Below are 19399 nucleotides of genomic sequence, written 5' to 3' on the forward strand. Positions count from 1 at the left end.
TGAAGCTGTTGAAATTATTATCCAAGGGCTTCCCCAAAATTTTAAAAATTATGTATGTTTGTGCGGGTGATGGTGTTAGAAGCCATACGGAGGACTCAGTGTGTCCTCTGACCATAGGCTATTCTAGGGTATAGTCCCTGTCTTTTTCATTTGATTTAAAGGAGTTCAAACATTCATACCTATGAACTCAACTAATTTGTGTGCAGAGCCAATTTTCACCACCCTTTGACCGGGCTGTATCTAAATAGTGTATCTTACATTTCAGTGATGTCTTGTGTGCATCAAGGTTGAAATCCATACCCTTGTCCTGTCCGTTTTGTCTTTCATAGATTTGGTCATATGTTCATAGGTATAAGCTGATTCAGACAGTGTTGTTTGTACCCAGACATGTGTTGGTTTGTGGTGCATTCATGTTTGGTGAAGGTAAGTGCTACACGTGAAAGGGGACATCTACTGCTGGGTTAATAGAAAGTGTTTTTTGGGATGTGAGGTCTGAATCAAAGGTGCTTATATATCTGAAAATGCTTTTCTGTTTAAAAAAAAATTGTCCCTTGGCTCTGTGCTGCGGTGTCAGCAATGGAGGAGTGACATTCATCACCTCTGATATTTCTTACGCAGGGTATGAGCTCTTTGGATTCATCAGCCACATGGGAACATCCACAATGAGTGGCCACTATGTTTCCCACCTCAAAAAAGAAGGAAGGTGAGTGGCTTTGGGAAAGGAAGGAAAGATTTGGTTTCTGGATGGCAGGCAGCTTCTGCATAGCATGTCCCCATACAAAAATATACGAGTGTTTGTTATCACGCAATACATTTCTGTTATCTCACTCAGTCAGTGGAATGAAGGCTACAAATGTTATATAGAACTGCGCTTGGTTTTCCTTGTAAGTGTGTGTGTGCAAGTGAGAGAGAGTGTGTGTGTGTGTGCATGCTGAGGCTACTGTAATCTATACTAGGGACTGGGCTGATATAGAACCTGGTTTTCTTTGTAGAGGGATATGTGTGCTTGCTGAGGCTACTCTAATCTGTACCAGGGACCTGGCTGATGCAGAACTTGGATTCTGTTGCGCTTGCCACCCACCCCCTCCTCCCTAGCTGTGCATCGAGCACTCTAATTTCTGGCAACTGGAAACCATCTCTGGTTTGCCTCCATGCCCTTCTCCTTTCTTAATTACTTAATTAACAAGAAGCCTCCTTCACCAATCACTTTGATTTTCATTGTGCCTCTTGTTTGTAAGTTGTCTGATTAGATTTTAAGCTTTTAAGGGTAGAGATCTGGAAAGTCCTTAGTGTCTTGTTGGTGCCCTATTAAAGGAATTAATTACAGCACTTTAATCCTCTGGATACTCACCTTCCTATTTTCATTTCAGATGGGTGATCTACAATGACCTTAAAGTCTGTGCCTCAGAACGACCTCCCAGAGACCTGGGCTATATTTACTTCTACCGTAGGATACCAAGTTAGGCCTCAAATACGTTATTTGGCCTTAAGAAGCCATAAGCCTTTTTAATCTGCCAAAAAAAAAGAGTATAAAAAATTAAAAAAAACAAAACAAAAAACAGAAAAACCTTGGACTGCCAAAAAAGCAAAGGAAAATATGGGATATTTATAGTTTATTTAAAAACACAGTCATTTGATGCCTTCTTAAGTGTTAGCAGGGAAATTTCTATTAGGTGGTGATGTACTGCAGGATATTTTAAATTGATATACATTAAAGGATACCTTAAAACTGTGCAGATTACTAATGGAGTTTGCAAATAGCTCATGGAGAATATGCATTTGTTTCATAACTACACTACAACCCAATTACTGCCCTGTGGTTCAGCTATGTTCTCAGAAGACCTTTGGGGAATATACAGTTCTACAATAGTAGCTGCCCACTGCTTCCAACTGGAGAGTCCACACTGGTTCTGGATGTCACAAATTTGCCTGTGCTTCATGTATAATTGAAGGGGGAGAAACTGTTTTCCATCACAGAATATGCCTCAGTCACGATATTATTTTCAGTACAATAAGGAATGACTTATATAGCTATGTATATTAAAATGTAGTGCTACAGAATGTTTTGTTTTGCCTCCTTGATGCTTGAAATCGAAACACACCAATGCAAAATTTGGAAGCTGTTAATCCCTTGTCAGTGCCCTATGCATTATGCCAAATAGAAATGGTGGGTTTTATTTTATGTATTTAATGTGGGTTTTTTTAAACTCTTCTTGAAATCCTGTTATGCTTTTTAAATTATCCCAAGAGATTCAGGATTGCAAGTGGCTGAAGGAAACAGATATGCTGATTTGATAAGTAACTCTACCACTCAGGAATAACAACCACCATTTTCCTCCAAAGGCGTTAAAAAAGAGGAGCAATGTCCCTTTAATTGTTGCAAAGAATTTTGTGCCCAGACCAGCTGAAACCGGCTCCATGACAAAGTGCTTGCAGTACAATTCTGCTTTTTGCCAAAGGTTGTTTAATTATTTAAGTTTCTTCCATGGATGGAGGAAATTGCTTGGTAAAATTGCTGATTTATTGATTTTTTTTTTAAATTCATAACGTATCAACTTTCTAGAAACTTGCAAACACACTGTTAATCTGATCTGCACAATGCACCCCTTATATATGGGCTTCTGGGGTTTTTTGGCCTCTTGTTGTCCCATTTCCCCCCCATATTGTTTCCTTATTTCAATTTGAGTCATAAACAAGAAGGGGCCTGTGAGTGGGGGTGGGGTGTTAATTTGTAGTTGTTGAATAGTTCTGTTTTTAAAAAAAATTACAATGGTGAATGTGTACTCTTTTTTGTTTCCAAAAAAAAAAAAAAAAAGTTCACAGTACGTTGGCTTCTGCTGAGAGACGGTTGGTAAAATTGCCTCTTATAATATTACTGATCCCTCAAAATAAGTTGGAACAGTCAAAAGAATCCATGCAGAGTGCAGGAGAGGCAGGGAGTTGTAATTATGTCATTCTGGTTACAACTAGGGCTTTTTTTTAATGTCTGACTAAAAACTGTTCCCGTAGTGTAACAAAGCCTGGTATAGATCACTAAGCATGGTAATATAGGCCTAGTTTTCCTGATCAGTATTTGATCTGAAAAGTGGTACTAGATGTAGAGAGAAATTCTAGTCCAATAATGCTGTAGTAGTGTATGTGATGCGTAATCACTGGGAAGCTTCCTCTATTTAACACCCTTCCAGGGACACTAGAATGGTGGTGTTTCACATTAGAAAGTGGCTCCCATAAGATTCATCTGCCTTGTCATTCTTAAGTAGTTTATTGTAGACAAAATAAAACTTGCCAGCAAATCTACTTGTTCCTACAGTATTTTGGCTATTTGTGTCTTTCACTAGCAGTTGCCTATTCTGAAAATTGAATCAGGAAAGTATGCAGTGGCACATCCTGTATTTAAAGTGAAGGAGCTGAACTTTCAGATAGTTTTTATTTTTTTTATTTTTGCTTTTGGCAGTAAAAAAGGAAAAGATAATTTTCTTGCCCAGTTATATTTCAAAGAAGTGCAACGACAGCTTTCTCCTCTGCCTCATGAACTTAAAGGGCTATTTATAAACTGGAAAGGTCTGGTATGCATAACCTTTTTATGTAGAGACCTTGGCTAAGTTACAGATCATGGGGTCTTTACCATGCTCATTGTTAAACTGGACACATGGCAAAGCTCCTAGGAATAATGATGGAGCATGAACTCTCACAAACCATTTACTTGTATATAGAGATATCTAAAACTGGAACGACCATGTGTGTGTGATATTAATATTATATATTTAACATCAGGCACACTTAAAAATCTAGCAGGTGAGAAGCTGGAAAGTGATAGTTAAAAGAAAAAAATTAGCTGGCTGTAATAGGTGCATTTTTAGTGTCTGCACTTCTGAAATCCTTTTAGTGCAAGTATTGTTCAGCCCTTTGTGCTGCGTAAGCTACAAGTGGGCAAAACTGCAGGGTGCAATAAAGGGGAAAGGCTGAATGATCTTTCATGAAAATATAGCATTTGAAAATACCTTGAAGTTCTCCAGCTGTTTGTGCATTTTGTCCCCTCATCACTGTTTTTGCCTTCAAATATTCAATGTACTGTAAATTCTTTTTCTTCTCTCTTTTTTCTTCAAAGATATGACTAAAGGTGAACAATGACATTGGTACATTAGGATGCATCATCTGACTCTGGAACCTAGAGGGAGAGGTACACCTGTTTGATCCATTTAAGTCCTGATTTAGCAAAGCACTTAAGCGCATGCTCAATTTCAAGAAGGTGGGTAGTCCTATTGATGTCAATACGACTACTCCCTATGCTTAAGTACCTTGCTGGATCAGGGCAGTAGGGAGTGACTTGAGCAATGGGTGATGGGAGGACTTGTGGTTCAGCTGGATTCCAGTAACTGTTTCAAGTTATTTTTTTTTATTTGTGTTGTGAACTTCTTGGGAGTAAAGGTTGAGAAAAAGAATCACTTTGGCCCAGATCCTCAAAGGTGTTTGAGCTCCTAATTCCCGTTGATATCAATGGGATTAAGGTCACTAAATGCCTTTGATGATCTGGGTCTTTGAACCTAAAAAAGCAAGTTATTGAATCAGCTGAATACCATGAATCAAGAGGCACAAAGCAAACAGCTGTTTTATTGTTAGAATTGGTTATAAATTTCTGAATTATGAAACTTTTGGGAGGAAGGGGAAATGTTTGACAATTCCCCATCCCCCCCCCTCTTTTTAAAATCCTGCTTTATTTCTGATGGACTCTAGAACCCATTATGATTCACGGTGTCCTCTCTTCAAAGCAGAAGTAGAATGTGATTCTTAAAATCCTTTTATCTTGTTGGCTAAAATGTAATTAGGATATAATCTTAATTAAAAAATAATAAAGCCTTCAGACAGTCTGGGAGTCTTTGGACCTGATTCTCCTTTCCCTTTTATCAGTTCCACACTGGAGTACCTCTGCTGAGTTATTCCTGATTTACACTGGTGTAAATGAAATCTGAAGCAGGCCCTGTTTCTTAGGAACTTTCAGCCTCATGGAGGTGCAGTAAAACTTGTGACATGGATGCATTAGGTCTTCATTGTAGCTTTTAGAGACAGACCTCCAGCTACTATCTTTGTTTTCCATCCCAGTGGCAGTCACCTCTGTTTTCTCTGCTATCTGACTTCAGATGCATTGAACGACTATGCAAAACATGTTGTAACTGGAAATGCCTTCTTATTCCCCTCCCATTCCCCCCGCCCCCCATTAACGGATCAGATCAATTTCTGATTCCTTCCACATCTTTTGAGGTTTTCTGTTGTGTCCTGGAAGTGTTTGTAATAGTTTATTTTGCACCATTCGGCATTGTTTGCTTGAAGCACTGGTAACATTTTGGAGAGTATTTGTTTGAGATGGGAAGGGATATGAATGATATATTGTTGCAATTGTTTTAAATTAAAAAATATTCTCACATCTTTGGGATTGTGTTGTCTTTTTTGCCTCTTTTTTTTCCCTTTGAAACTTCAAGTTAACTGAGCAACTTTTGGTGGTGCCAGTTCTCACAGTTGTGAACCTTGTGATATCTGGTGTTTTCCTTAAAGCCCCAACAGCTGGAGCAGAGGAGGTACATGAGAATCTCCACTCTCAACTAAAAAAAGAAAAGAAAGAAAAAGGTAATTTCTAGCCTTGATAGTTGCAGAGAAAAGATTGAAAACCTGACCCTAGGGCTCCCTGAAGATTCAAAAAGCAAACAAGTAGAACCTTAAATGTATTATTTTTAAAAAATCTCATGATTTTTAAGCCACTCTTATGATTTTTAGAGACCTGACCTGATCTTTGAATGCGTGGGGCTGGCAATATTGATCTGTGCAAGCTCCTTCCATTCATACGTAGGTTTCTACTGTGTTCTTCTAGGTTAGGCCTTTCTAAATGTTTGTCTGTAACCTCTCAAATCCGTCTTTAGATATTAGACCTGCTTTTCATCAAATTACAAATGCTTTTTGGGGGATTCTGCTGCTCAATGTGGGGCTAGGCCATAAAAAGACACAATGCAGGAGGAGATAGCATTCCAAACATGACTCTGACATGGCTTTCTCTACAGAAGCACAGGGATTGAGGGCAAGTTAGGGCATGGCCATGGCCAATGGGTCTATAATTTTGTGGACAGACTGGCCATAGCCCCTTAAGTATGTGGGGAGTGCAGGATGGCTGTCATTACTATGAAAAGAAGGATGGTTCAGGGGTTAGGGTGCTAGTCTGGGAATTGGAAGACCTGCGTTCAGTTCCTTGCTCTATCACAGATTTCTTGTGTGACCATGGATAAATCCCTCTGGCCATGTCTATGCTACTTCCTATGCGCACGGAGGGATTTTTTTTTTCTGTCAATGTAGTTAATCCATCTCTCTGAGATGGTAGCTACGGTAGATGGACAGAATAATTATTTTGTCAGTCCAGCTGTCTATATGCTGGGGGTTAGGTTGAGCTAACTACAGTCCTCAGGGTGCAAAATTTTTCACAGCCTTGAGCAACATAGCTATTTGATCTAATTTTTTAAATGTAGACCCAGACCAGAGTGTCTCTGTGCCTCAGTTCCCCATCTGTAAAATGGGATCATAGCACTTTGCCTTTCACAAGGATGTCGTGAGGATAAATACGTTAATGCCTCCTGCAGCGATTAGGTTCTGAAATCTGAGTAGCTGAGAAAGGATGTAACAAGACCTTGATCTGTGCTTTTAAAGTATTAGAGGGGTAAGGACACATCCTGAGCATTTCATAAAAGTGATATAGCGGTTGCTGTGGTGATGGCACAAGGTACTTTAACCTCTAGAAATAAACCACTGATTCCTTTGTTATGGTCGGGTTTTGGTGTCGGAAGGAGACAATTGGGACACAAACAGAGGTCTTGTTTTTTGACAGCCTGGCTAACAAAGAGCAAAAGGTTTGACATACATAACTATGGTCCACACAGAGCCTTACTGAGTATACCTTACACAGCATTGGAATTTGGGCCTGTGATGGGGTGTGTAAACTCCAGCCTGGCAGTGACAGGGTTAAGGGGAGCCCTATTAGCCCATTATGTGGCACCTAGAGGGGAGAAAGATTAGACCCAGGTGGAGAGAACCAGACCTGGTAGTTCATATAAAGAAAGGACTGCAAGGCCAATAGGGGGCTGAGAGAAGAGAGCGCCAGGGAGCTTATCCCTGGGTCTGCCCCTTAAGGGAGAATCAGCAAGAGGGAAGGGTTCCAGGCAGCTGCCAGAGAGGGTAGGAACCACCCTGAGAAAGCTCCTCGGCAACAGACTGGGACAAGCCGCAGGGAGAGACGAAACTTCAGTGAGAGAGGACTGGAGAGCACAGCTCCATGACTGACTCCTGCAAAGAGGCAAAGGTAGGAATCAGCCCAGGGAATCAGCGAGGGATCATAAGAAACAGGCCCTAACAGTTTATCAGAGGGGCCTTGGGCTGGAACCCAGAGGAGCAGGCAGGCTGGGGTTCCCCTACTGGAGTGGAGGTGTAGGCCCTGGGAGTAAAGGAGCCAGGCTTATTGAACCTAGAGGTGCCAGATACCAGTTTTCGACCGGAACGTCCGTCAAAAAGGGACCCTGGCAGCTCCGGTCAGCACCAGTGACCAAGCCATTAAAAGTCCGGGCAGGGGGGCTAAGGCAGGCTCCCTGCCTGCCCTGGCTCTGTGCGGCTCCTGGAAGTGGCCGGCATTGCCCTGCAGCCCCTAGGCTCAGGGGCAGTCAGGGAGGTTCCGCGTGCTGCTCCCCTCCGAGCACCGGTTCCGCAGCTCCCATTGGCTGGGAACCACGGCCAATGGGAGCTGCGGGGGTGGTGCCTAGAAGCATGAGCAGTGTACAGAGCTCCCTGGCCCCTCCACCTAGAACAGTGGTTCTTAAACTTTTGTACTGGTGACCCCTTTAACACAGCAAGCCTCTAAGTGTGACCCCCCCTTATAAATTAAAAACACTTCTTTTTATATTTAACACTATTATAAATGGTGGAGGTGAAGCAGGGTTTGGGGTGGAGGCTGACAGCTCGTGACCCCCCATGTAATAACCTCACAACCCCTGAAGGGTCCCGACCCCCCGTTTGAGAACCCCTGACCTGGGGGCTGGACATGGCCACCTCCGGGAGCCGCCTGAGGTAAGTGCCACCTGGAGCCTGCACCCCACACTCCCTCCTGTGCCCCAACCCCCTGCCATAGCCCTGAGCCCTCTCCTGCACTCCAAACCCCTCAGCCCCTGCCCCATCCCAGAGCCTGCACCCCCACCTGGACCCTCACCCCTTCCTGCACCCCAACCCTCTGCCCCAGCTCAGAGCTCCTGCACCCTGAACCCCTCATTTCTGGCCCCACCATGGAGCCCGCACCCCCAACCAGAGCCCCACCCCCTCCTGCACCTCAACGCCCTGCCCCAGCCTGCTGAAAGTGAGTGAGGGTGGGGGAGAGCGAGCGGTGGAGGGAGGAGGATGGGGGGGGGTCCTTGGAGAAGGGACAGGAGTGGTGCCTCAGGGCAGGGGTGGGGTGGGGCAAGGGTGTTCGGTTTTGTGTAATTAGAAAGTTGGCAACCCTAATTGAACCCAGACTGGGGCTGAAGGTCTGGTACATGGTCACTAAGATGCTGGGGTTTTTGTCTGGACTTTTTTACCCTGGAAGGGGTGAGGCTCTAAGCCAGAGGGGCTGAGTTGCACGAAGGAACAGACCACCAAGTTGTCCGAGTAGCTGGCGATGGGGCATTAGACAGAATTCCATCTAGACTGAAGTCCTGACTTTGACAGTGTCTGGTATAAGATGCTGCAGTCCAAGGTGCAAGAAACCTGTAGCAGGCAATTGTGAAATAACTTTTCCTTAGGAATAGTTTCTTTTTAATACCCAGTCACTTAGGGCCAGATTTTTACAAGAGCTCAGCATTTTGGGAGCTGAGCATTTTTGAAAATCTGGCTCCAAATGTGGGTTGCCGAGGGCTTGAAAATCTGGCTCTTATTGGGTGGCTTATGCCCCAAACTATGCATGTTTTTTATATCCCTTAATTATAACAGTTATGTTAGCCTGTCTAATATAACTGCAAATCAAATTGCAACAAGAGAAAATTATTTAAATTCATAGATGCAGGTTTCTTTGATAAATGGCAAAGTACAAAAGTAATAGAGAATGTTGTGGCTGCTGAGATTCATTAAAGGATGGCACTGCTGAAGTAACTGGTCAGTTCAATAAAAAACAGGCTGTAGCTTCCTATTGGAGCAAAAAGGCTAAAAGAAAAGAATCAATTTGTTAGTCAAACCGTAATGTATTTCAGTATTGGCTGGGCATGTGCTGGAGGAGAAGTGGAAGGAAAAGCAGCTTAGGTGCCTTATGGCATAACATTTTATTTAGTGAAATAACTCATGAAAAAGAGATTTGTTAGAGAAGTTAACATTGCTGCACTGGAGCTGTGTTAGCTAAAATGACAACAATGTCCCTCACTTCTGTTGTGAAACCTGTAACTTGGAGTGGCTAAAGGAAGCTACAGGTTGTGACTTGGTTCACTTGGCTTCCTGTAAATGCACTTTGTTAGAGGGCTCTGTAACCATAAAGGCAGTGTGGCTTCAATTTTTACATTTTAGGGCCAAACCTATAAGTCTACTGGGATTTCTGCCCGAGTAAGGACTGTAGGATCCAGCCCTTAGTTCCTTCATGACAAGTGTCTTTAACATGTGACTCATCCAAACTTTGGCTGAAATAGGTGGGAGGCTGTATTAATGTCAATTCTAATTCTCACCCTCTTGCAGATCATGTTCTGTTCCTGTTTACAGTGTTACAAACATAGTTTCCATCCCTTATCTAATTTTAGTGTTCACAGGGCCATGTAGTGGTTGTGCTATGAGGATGCATTGCTGTGATCTTTATTCAACGTCAGATCTATTCTCCAGCAACTGTTTGCTCGGTTCACATCAAGGCTAAATCCTGAGGTCACTGCTCTGGCAAGCTCCCATTGAGGTCCATGACAGTTTGCTTGAGTGAAAACATAGGAAAAACTGAGTATCTCCAGAATGAGGTTAATGTTCTTTTTGGCTTTTCCCTTCAGATCATAGGCTTCTCAATGCTACCATGCACTGAGCAATTTACAGTGTACAAGAAAAAAGGAAAAGCCTTCCCAAAGCCTTCTCTGCATATTATTATGATGACAATCAGTTGTTAATGTCTCAAACAGGGACATTTTGAAGAACAGAATTCTGAAATCTGAATTTCCCGCACCTGTATTTTACAGTTTGTTTGACAAGTTTATTCTAAATATATAGGCATCTTCCTAGTGGAAGACTTTTAATCCCTAAAACCCCAACCGATTTCTTTTCCAAAGACCCTGTGACATAATATTCTTAATTCTTTAGAGTTTCCTGAAGATACAACTTCCATGATTCCAATGGACAACTCAGAGAATATTTCAATACACCTGCAATTCTGAGGGGACAGAAAATGCCTCAGAACAGATGCTCGGCTGGTGTAAATGTCATTGTTCTATTAACTTCAGTGGAGCTATAACAGTTTACATCAGCTGAAGAGCTGCCCCCTAATTACTAAGTAGATGTGGCCCAATTCCCCTGTCACTTAAAATGGCCCGGCACTATTTAATTCCATGGACTTTACTGGAGTTACTCCTGATATACAGCAAGAAAAATGGGAGGAGAATCAGGGCCTTTATCTTTATTTGAATGATATTTTATAGTTGCATTGTAAGTATTACGGGTTTCATGTTTTAAAGCATTGTTCAATTGTGTTTCATTTTGTGTTTCTAACCATATGGGAGCTGGTCGAAAGGCTACTGAATCAGTTGGAGAAACTTCCATTGACTTCAGTGGACTTCGGATCAGATCTGTGATGAACAAAACCACCTTGTCTTGTCTGAACTTTAACCACAGAAACACATCTCTGCTTCCAAATAGCTAAGGAATGAAAACCTCAGATTTAAAAGAAATAAAAAACTCATTTATGAATATGCTCTGAGAAGTAAGTTCCCCATTTAATTTTAAGCAGAAACAACCAAAGCCCATCTTCAACTGCACAAGAAATCTGTCAAGTATTTGAAGCCACAGACAAAGTTTATTTTAAAACATATTTAAAAATTGCACAGTTGTAAATACAATTTAATATGTGGAAAAGAATCACAGGAAGGCATGCTTCCAATACAGTACAAAAATACTACATTAACTGTGGTGCTCTGCAAATTGAAATCTATAAGCTTAATAAATTAAACACATCAATATACATACAGTTCATTTGTAAGGAAGTAGTTTATTTTAAAGAGCAGTGCAAGAGAACATCAAACTGAAGCATCAGTAAACTGCAGCTCTGTGTTTTAGTATTTATTCGCAGCTAGTAATGCACTGAGTATACAGAGGCAAAGTTACCTATTGGAGAGACTAACCTGCCACCCCATTGTTATGTATAGACGCAGATTGCTCAGTCTGGGTTGATTTGAAACAGAATGTAAATATTCAAATATAGGGTTAAATTTGGCTTTAGTTCACACCTTTGCATCCTTAGGCCCCAATCCTTCTAAGGCTTACATCTGTACTTAACCATGGGTCTACAGTGTATAAAGTTGAGTATGCATGTAAGTCTTTGCTGGATCATGGCATTTGTGAAATCATTGTGGTTGTCCATTGTGGGCGTAACTATGAACAGACTTTATAATCTCTTCTTTCCTGTCTGCCGTAAATTGGCTTAAAAATAAAGCCAAAACCTGGTGCAAGATGTAAGGACTTTTTAAAACAGTATGCAGCATATGGCAGAAGCAGCACAGAATGTCTTTCAAAACAATATATTTTTAGTTTAGTCTAGATATGTTGTACTCAGATATATAAAATATATATATATATATACATAAACAAACATTTTGATTTTTCTAAATTTACAATAGATACTGATATTAAAAAGGCTGCTAACTTAAGGATATTTTTCTGCCAATGTAAACGACAAATTCTGCAAAAGGGGTGGGGAGCGGGGGAGATCAAAGCATATGAAGGTCCTCACCTGGCAAGCTCGCTCAATGGGACTGCTTATATGTGAGAGCTTTTGCAGGATCAGGGCCTACCTTAGTAAACTTCAGATTCCTTCTGATTCTTCCTCCATCCCCTCTCCCCCAGCAGTTATTGCTATTCTGTGTTCAGAGCCTGTAATCTTCCTCCTTTTTAATATTGTCACACGTTCTTTTTTCATATTGTCCATATTTGATCAGCTAACTAAGAAGGTAACTAACTTGCATTTCTTCTAGAATGTTTTCTCTGAGAGCGTGCAGCTCTCTGTCCCCAATATATTTTCCCTTTCCAATGAAAGAGAGAGTAGAAGAGGGCTATAATAAGGTATTTTATTTCCAGCCTCGATGTTATTTGAAGAGTAGTTAATACTGTATGATGTATCCACAAGAATCTTTGTTCCTATGTGACTCGTTTATATTTTATAAACATTTCTTAAATGGGCCTGGAGTGAGATTGCTCCAGGGCCACTTTATGGTCCAATCCAGTTCTCATTGGCTCCAATGGGGATTGGACTGGTCCCTTAATTATTTACAGCTCTATTGTGGCTGCCAGTCAGGCAGTCAGTTAGTGCCAGTTGTGTTGTGGTATGGATATCTGTGTACTATGAATGGTAGTGAGATCACCTATCTAATCAGTTAGTGTTAGTCACTGTCTTTATGTGTGACATATAGGCCCAGTTTTTCCAAAGGGGCCATTATTTCTGAGTGCCCAGCTTTAAGGTTTGAGATTTCAATAATGCTGAGTGCCCACAACTCTAGTTGAAGTCAATGGCAGCTGCAGAAACTCTGCACCTCTGAAATTCAGGGCCTATGTCTTTCAAACTGTGTACCTGAAAATTAACTTCCACAGATTTAAGTGGACACATTTGAAAATTATGGCCACAATAGCAGTAAGCCATGATGGTTACTGTCTGCTTTGAGATGGTTCTGGGAATCAGATGCTCTGGTTTGGTGGCATCTGTCCTAAGTCTGTCAAGAAAAGCTTAAAATCTGAATCTGAAAATCCAAACTGCCAGTTTTCAAGAGGGGTAGGCCATCCCCCAGTCTCCCGGCTCCTTAACGCTTGTAAAGATCAATATCCCAAAGACGCGGCTGCAAAAACCTTATACCAAGGATTTCTGCAATTAATATAATTAAACATTAAAAGCAAATGTGAAATCGACAGCGCAAAGTAAGCTATAAGGATGGGATTTTCAAAAATGGTCAGCTTTGGTCTAATTCTGCCCCCACTGATGTCAACAGTACATCTCCCATTTTAGAGCTGGACCAATACTTTTTAAAATCCCATTCAAAATAGCCCATTACAGAAATTAATAGTTAAAAAACACCCATGTTTGAGCTTTAGTCATGCAGTATGTAAATTTACATTCAAATTATGTATCTTGCATGCTTTGGGTTAATATTTTGGTATGTTCATATGTGAATACTGTTCCATGCAATATTTTTGTACCTGAGGCTATGTATTTCTTTAAAAGAAAAGAAAATTCACATTTTTACAAACCTTGTATCTAAGCCCATCTTAAGAAAACACTATTAATTAAGAGAGAGAGAGAGAGATTTGTTTGAAACCTCAATTTAATTTTAACTGGACATAAAAATAGTTTCTTGACTGGGAGAGAGGATAAAAGAAACAGGAAAAAAGGGGGTTGGTTCAAAAACAAGTGTTAATAACTTTTTACATCATAAAATACTAGGTTTGCTTTTCTCCTGAGAAAGGGCATCCACTGAAGATAACTGCACATCAACTTAAGTACACAAGAGACCCTGTTCAAAGTGTGTTGGAGTCATTGCAATGTATAGATATAACGAGAAAGGAGCCCCTTACTCTCACTGAGTAATTGTACTCCACAATATTCCCATTGACTCCAGTGGGGCTACTCATGGCGTAACATAGGCTGATCAAGTGTATGACAATCCAGCCTTGGATCAGTACCTGAATACATGCACTAGATCTGATCCTGCAAAATACTGAGCACCCTTGACTCCCATTGAAGACAACAGGATTTGAGGGTGTTCAGTATTTTGTCAGAGCAGATCTGTGGTAAGATCACCAATACCCTAAAGCAGGGGTTCTCAACCTTTTTCTTTCTGAGGACCCCCAACATGCTATAAAAGCTCCATGGCCACCTGTGCCAGAACAACTGTTTTTCTGCATATAAAAGCCAGGACGGGTATTAAGGGGTAGGAAGCTGGGCAATTGCCCGGTGCCCCATGCCACAGGGAGCCCTACAAAGCTAAGTTGCTCAGGCTTCAGCTTCAGCCCCAGGTGGCGGGACTTGGAGCCCCGGGCTTCAGCCCCAGGTGGTGGGGGCTTCGGATTTCTGCCCTGGGCCCCAGCAGGTCTAATGCCAGCTCTGCTTGGCAGACCCCCTGAAACCTGCTCACGGGCCCCCAGTGCGTCCCAGACTCTGGTTGAGAACCACTGCCCTAAAGGCTCTGCAACCGGGAATGTGGTTTAAATGGCATGAAATACATATTATATAGGAAAGACTCCAAACCTTAGAATAAATTAATCACCTAGATAGGTAACGAATCTCTTCTGGAGAAACAGGAGAGTAATGAGAATGGAAAGCAGGAAAGTGGGATTAAGAAAAACCAAAGAAGCACTGCCATTTTGGGTCAGACGACAGTTTCTTGACCCTGTCCCTAAGGTGTCTTCTCCATCCTGCTGAGAGAGGCAACGGTCACAATGTGAAATTGCTATTTTGTGTTGCAGCTGAGCTCACTGCACTCTCAACAATTATTTTTAGCTTTCTCACAATTGACCCAACTGTTGACCTGCCCCACAACAGACCAAATAGGCAGCAAGATAACAATACTTTGCACTCCTAGTGCTTTTCATCTAGTGATATCACAAAGGTGGCTGAGAATTATTTCCCCTTTTTCACACCTGGGGGTAAATGAGGGACCCAAGGAGGCTGTGATTTGCCTAAACTCTGTGTATATTTCTGTGTCTCTTTTTTCCCCATTCCCTTTCTTACGCCTTTATTTGATCTCTTATATGTTTTCTGTGGAGCTTCCCTTTGTTTTCTGGTCGTTCCAGTTTCCCCCTCTATTTCTCTACTCACCATGTTCTGTGGTATTAAGGCCCAAATGCAAAATCTGAGTAAAGAGCCTGAATATTCTTTGTGTCCCTTCCCCCAAACATTCTATTAGCAGGGCATGGAGCGCCAATTCTACTGCTCTGTGGCTACTACTACAATCCATGTGCTGTTATAGCATTTATTCCTGCTTCAACTTACCCCCTAACACCTACACAGTTTTGGACAGTGAATCTATGCAGTTGGGCATCCACTGGCCATACACAACTGGACAGCAAGCATGGGGTTGAGCCTCTTAGGAGCAACTCAGTTGGCCATTCAGTTCCCTTAGCTGGTCACTCAGTAGCCTGTAAACCCCATGTACTGCAGAACTGCAGTGCTTCTGCTAATTTGGCGTCCTTACATGCCTATGGGAGGCAGGTTTGGTTTCTCTAGATTTGTGCATGCAACTCTCAATGTCAATTGTATGTGTATATGACCAGGGGAATACAGATTTGATCTAGGTCTCCCCTGTTAAATCAGTAGACATCTGCTTTCCTCCCTCCTTTTTCAGTGGTGGTGATCATGGGGTGTAACCAGGACCCTACATTTAAAAACAAGGTAATAAAGTAGCCACTCTACTAATAGATGGTCCAAAACCAAAGGTATTGTGAAGTACTGTCAGTCTTGAAAACGAACCTTGTTATTTTATCTGCAAAAATTCAGGCAGTTAAATTGTTGTTTTGGATGGCATAAAAATAAAACTTCAGCAGGGCTAGATCTGCCAGATTTGTAGTAATATAATTATCCGCACAGAGATGTTCTGAAAGAACTTGTGTGATGGGAGAGCAAAAAGCTAGATCTGAGCTTTTATGCCTTTGCTCTATTGCCTCTATCCAGAGCTGCCTCCTTCCTTTATTACCACCCAAAAAAACACACTTTCCAGATTTCAATTGCAGGACACCCTCTGCTCTGCCTCATTGAGAGCTGAAAATTGTCATCATACATCACTGTCAAAGCAAAAGAGAAAACGGTTGTCAGCTGATATGAATTTAGCAAGCCTGCTTCAGCTAAAATGAGAAAAGATTTCCCAGCCAGTATTTGGTATTCACTGCTTAAAGGAAAACTGCAGTTGTCCGTTATTATACCCATATTTATTTACAAATACCTGCCACTGTTTCAGCATTTCTCCATTCTGTGGTGCACCTCTGTGTGGGGCTGTTATTTTAATGATACGTTCTTAACTGATGATTTTTAGTTACTGACTTACTCTTTGGGATTACAATATCGGATAATGATCTCACTGCACATGAAGGGGTGGGGGCTGTTGTCTGGCTTGTTGGAAAAGGTGTGTGCCCCTTTAAGCACTAGAAAGCCAGCGAGTTATTTTCAGCTGCTGCCGCAGACCAGGTCAGCTAACTTATTCCCTCTCCCCCCAGTGACTGAAAGAGGTGGGGGACTATATAGGTCCGTGCCGGTGCATGAAAAGCCCTCTTTTATCTGAACCAACCAGAGCAGCACCTACCCTCCCACCCATGGAAGTAGTGAAATACTGGGTTTTGTCAGGATCCACTGTGGGCATTGCGCTAGTCACGCCTTTCTCGGGGGGGGGGGGTGTCTGCAAAGGAACTTGCCCCTCACTGCCAGATTGGCCAAGGTGAAGTGTTTTTTTTACCTTTCCCATAGCAGGTGGTACCCCAACTTTTCCTCTTGCCCCCCACTTACCAATAATGGAATGTGCCACGCTCCCCCGGCCAAGAGCAGGAACAGAGCCAAAGCGGAGCTGGGGGCAAAGCAGGGCTGGGTAGTGCTCCTTCCCCCCCTCCCCCAGGGACAGGGCCCGCCACACCCCCGGATGTTCCTCTGTGCATCTCTAGGGGGCACGCCCCACAGTTTGTGGACCACTGCCATTGCAGGTTCAGGGGGGCTTAGCTGGGAAAACATGAAAGGAGAATGGTGTTGCAACTCATTATGTAAACATTGGGGAGATGTCCAGTGCAAGTACTCCATAGGCAAGGGATACAGTGATTAGATAAAATGGATTAGTCAGGGATTTAAAGGACGTATTCCTTAAAGGAGCAGAAACAGGATGGGGGTTTCAGGGCTCCTATGACTGAAACATCAGGGAGCCAACCTCTCCTCCTTCATAGCCTCCCCCCACCCTCATTCGAGGTGTGTGGGGGGAATGGTGAGGTCCCAGCAGCAGCTTGGGTGGGGACCAGGAAGGGGCAGGGCTGATGGAAACCCCCTGGGGTATACACCTCTACCCCGATATAACGCTGTGCTCGGGAGCCAAAAAATCTTACTGCGTTATAGGTGAAACCACGTTATATCGAACTTGCTTTGATCCGCCGGAGTGTGCAGCCCCGCCCCCCTGGAGCGCTGCTTTACCGTGTTATATCTGAATTCGTGTTATATTGGGTCGCGTTATATCGGGGTAGAGGTGTATATTGAAATGATTATGGAATCATGTGCACTGTACACTTTTATCTGCTGGCTATTCCCAGACATTTAAGAATAAAATTGTGCTCTGATTAAACCACATCCAATGTCCTCCTTCTGGCATAGCTAAACAAGGAGTTTTCCTTTAAGTGGTTGCTCAAAATAAGAAACAACTGCAAGAAACTTTTTATTTGTACTAGTGAAATAGACCCCTTGCCCTACAATCTATGCAGTGGCTTTTTTGATACAGCTCTTTGGGGGCAGCGGGGGGAGGGGAGGTTAAAATCTCATTTATAGGAAATGTGTTACTTTCCCTGCTTTCACCTGCAATAGCTACTCTGTCCCGTCCATTCCTGAACACAAACCAACACAGTATATTTTTAATGTAAAAATGTTTTTCACTATTTAGAGAAAGTACTAAAAAAAAAAACCCAACCCACAATGCTTGAAAATTAACTCTGTACAACTCTATAAATCTGTCTTTGATGGATGGATGCCCTTTGTGTTATACATGTGCATTGTACCCAATCCCTAATATGTGCTGAAAAACTCATTTTGAAGTCGGACTTGAAAGTGCTCAGCACTTCATAGGAAGCATTTGGAACCTTGTAGATTCAGGCTGTATCGTAGGAGCTTTAAACACTGATGAAAACTAAGGTCTTGATTCTGCAACCATTGAGGTCAATCAGAGTTTTGCCATTGATTTCAGTGAGAGCAGGATCAACCTCTATAGCCCCTGTCCTGCAGATCTTATTCAAGCAAATCTTTACACTTCAGTGGAAGTTTTCCCCCAGAGTATGGTCTGTAGACATCCGCTCCTAAACAGATTCTTCTTTAGTTCCTGCGGAAAGCTGAAGGAAGAGATTCATTTTTTTTTCTAAGATGACATTTACCTCCAGTTAATCTGTATTTTTGTGTGTGTGTGAAACTACTGGTACGTGCATAATAAATATTCTATTCACTTGAGATTATAATTGATACCCTATTTGCATTTTTAACACTAGGATTTGGAAAGCTCTCTATCTAGTGTCAAGAAGTTATATTTGGTCCTTTATGCCAACATGGCTATATATATATATATATATATCGCCTTAAATCTTTTGTTCCTACTTTAAAAATAAATAAAAGCACAGCATACATTTACAAAAAGATTAAAGTGCTTATGCACATACACAGGCCTGAAACCTACCAGGACCTCCACATAGGCAGAGTCCTGCTCTTTGCAGGATTGGGGCCGTAATTGGTACAAACAACAACAATTCTAGTGCAAATTACTGCTTCTGCTTACAAAGCTCATCCCTCTAGTAAATAAAGAGCCCAACCCTGTAAATCCTCCATGTGCAGAATTCCTCTTGAATTCCATCTCCGAGGGCCTGTGAATTAGGTCCAAAAGTAAAATTGAATCAAGGTACCTTTACAAACAAAGCCCTTATTGATTGCCAGCGAATATATTCATCACAAAATATATTTACCATACATGTACCTCCTGTCAGAGCTATGTGGAAGTAGGACCTTGAAGAGAGTGGCCAACAAACAAACAAAAGTACAGGGACTCCACATTGTAGGGGCGTGCGGTGTCAATTTAGTGCAATGGGCAATAAGGTTCCTTCAATGTGCTGCTTCCCACTCTAATGTGCAACAATGATTATTAGGTTTTGTCTTAAATATATTTTCTCTGTATAGGTGTGAGTGTGTATATATATGCATATCTTGCATGGGATGAAGGTTCTTCAGGTATGACTGCTTCATCTAGGTCAGGTCTTTGTCAGATTAGCTGCTGTTCATTTTAATCCTTCATTTGAGTTCAATAGTATTTACAAAGTTTTGTGCTTTTGAAGAGTTCCAGGAATTGGGTGATGTCTGGTAGAACTTCCCCTAGTGTTCTACGGCCCACGATCTTTTGGAAAGTGTTCTTGGTCATTTTGAAACTGGTAATGAAAGAGTTTTGTATTTCCTAATACAAATATTTTTTTT

General features: G+C 42.0%; 1 protein-coding gene across 1 annotated transcript in view; it reads left to right on the forward strand.

The window, feature by feature from the left end:
• The window catches only part of USP13 (ubiquitin specific peptidase 13), a 78131-nt gene extending 76578 nt beyond the window's left edge, over positions 1 to 1553 (forward strand). Inside the window, exons 20-21 of the mRNA XM_024204005.2 lie at positions 619 to 703; positions 1371 to 1553. Coding sequence (XP_024059773.1) covers positions 619 to 703; positions 1371 to 1464 — 179 coding nt within the window. The 3' untranslated portion in view covers positions 1465 to 1553. The remainder of the gene's footprint in view (positions 1 to 618; positions 704 to 1370) is intronic.
• The last annotated feature ends 17846 nt before the right edge of the window (positions 1554 to 19399 follow it).

Source organism: Terrapene carolina, unplaced genomic scaffold (genome assembly GCF_002925995.2).
Source record: "Terrapene carolina triunguis isolate 2854851 unplaced genomic scaffold, T_m_triunguis-2.0 Scaffold88, whole genome shotgun sequence".
NCBI lineage: Eukaryota > Metazoa > Chordata > Testudines > Emydidae > Terrapene > Terrapene triunguis.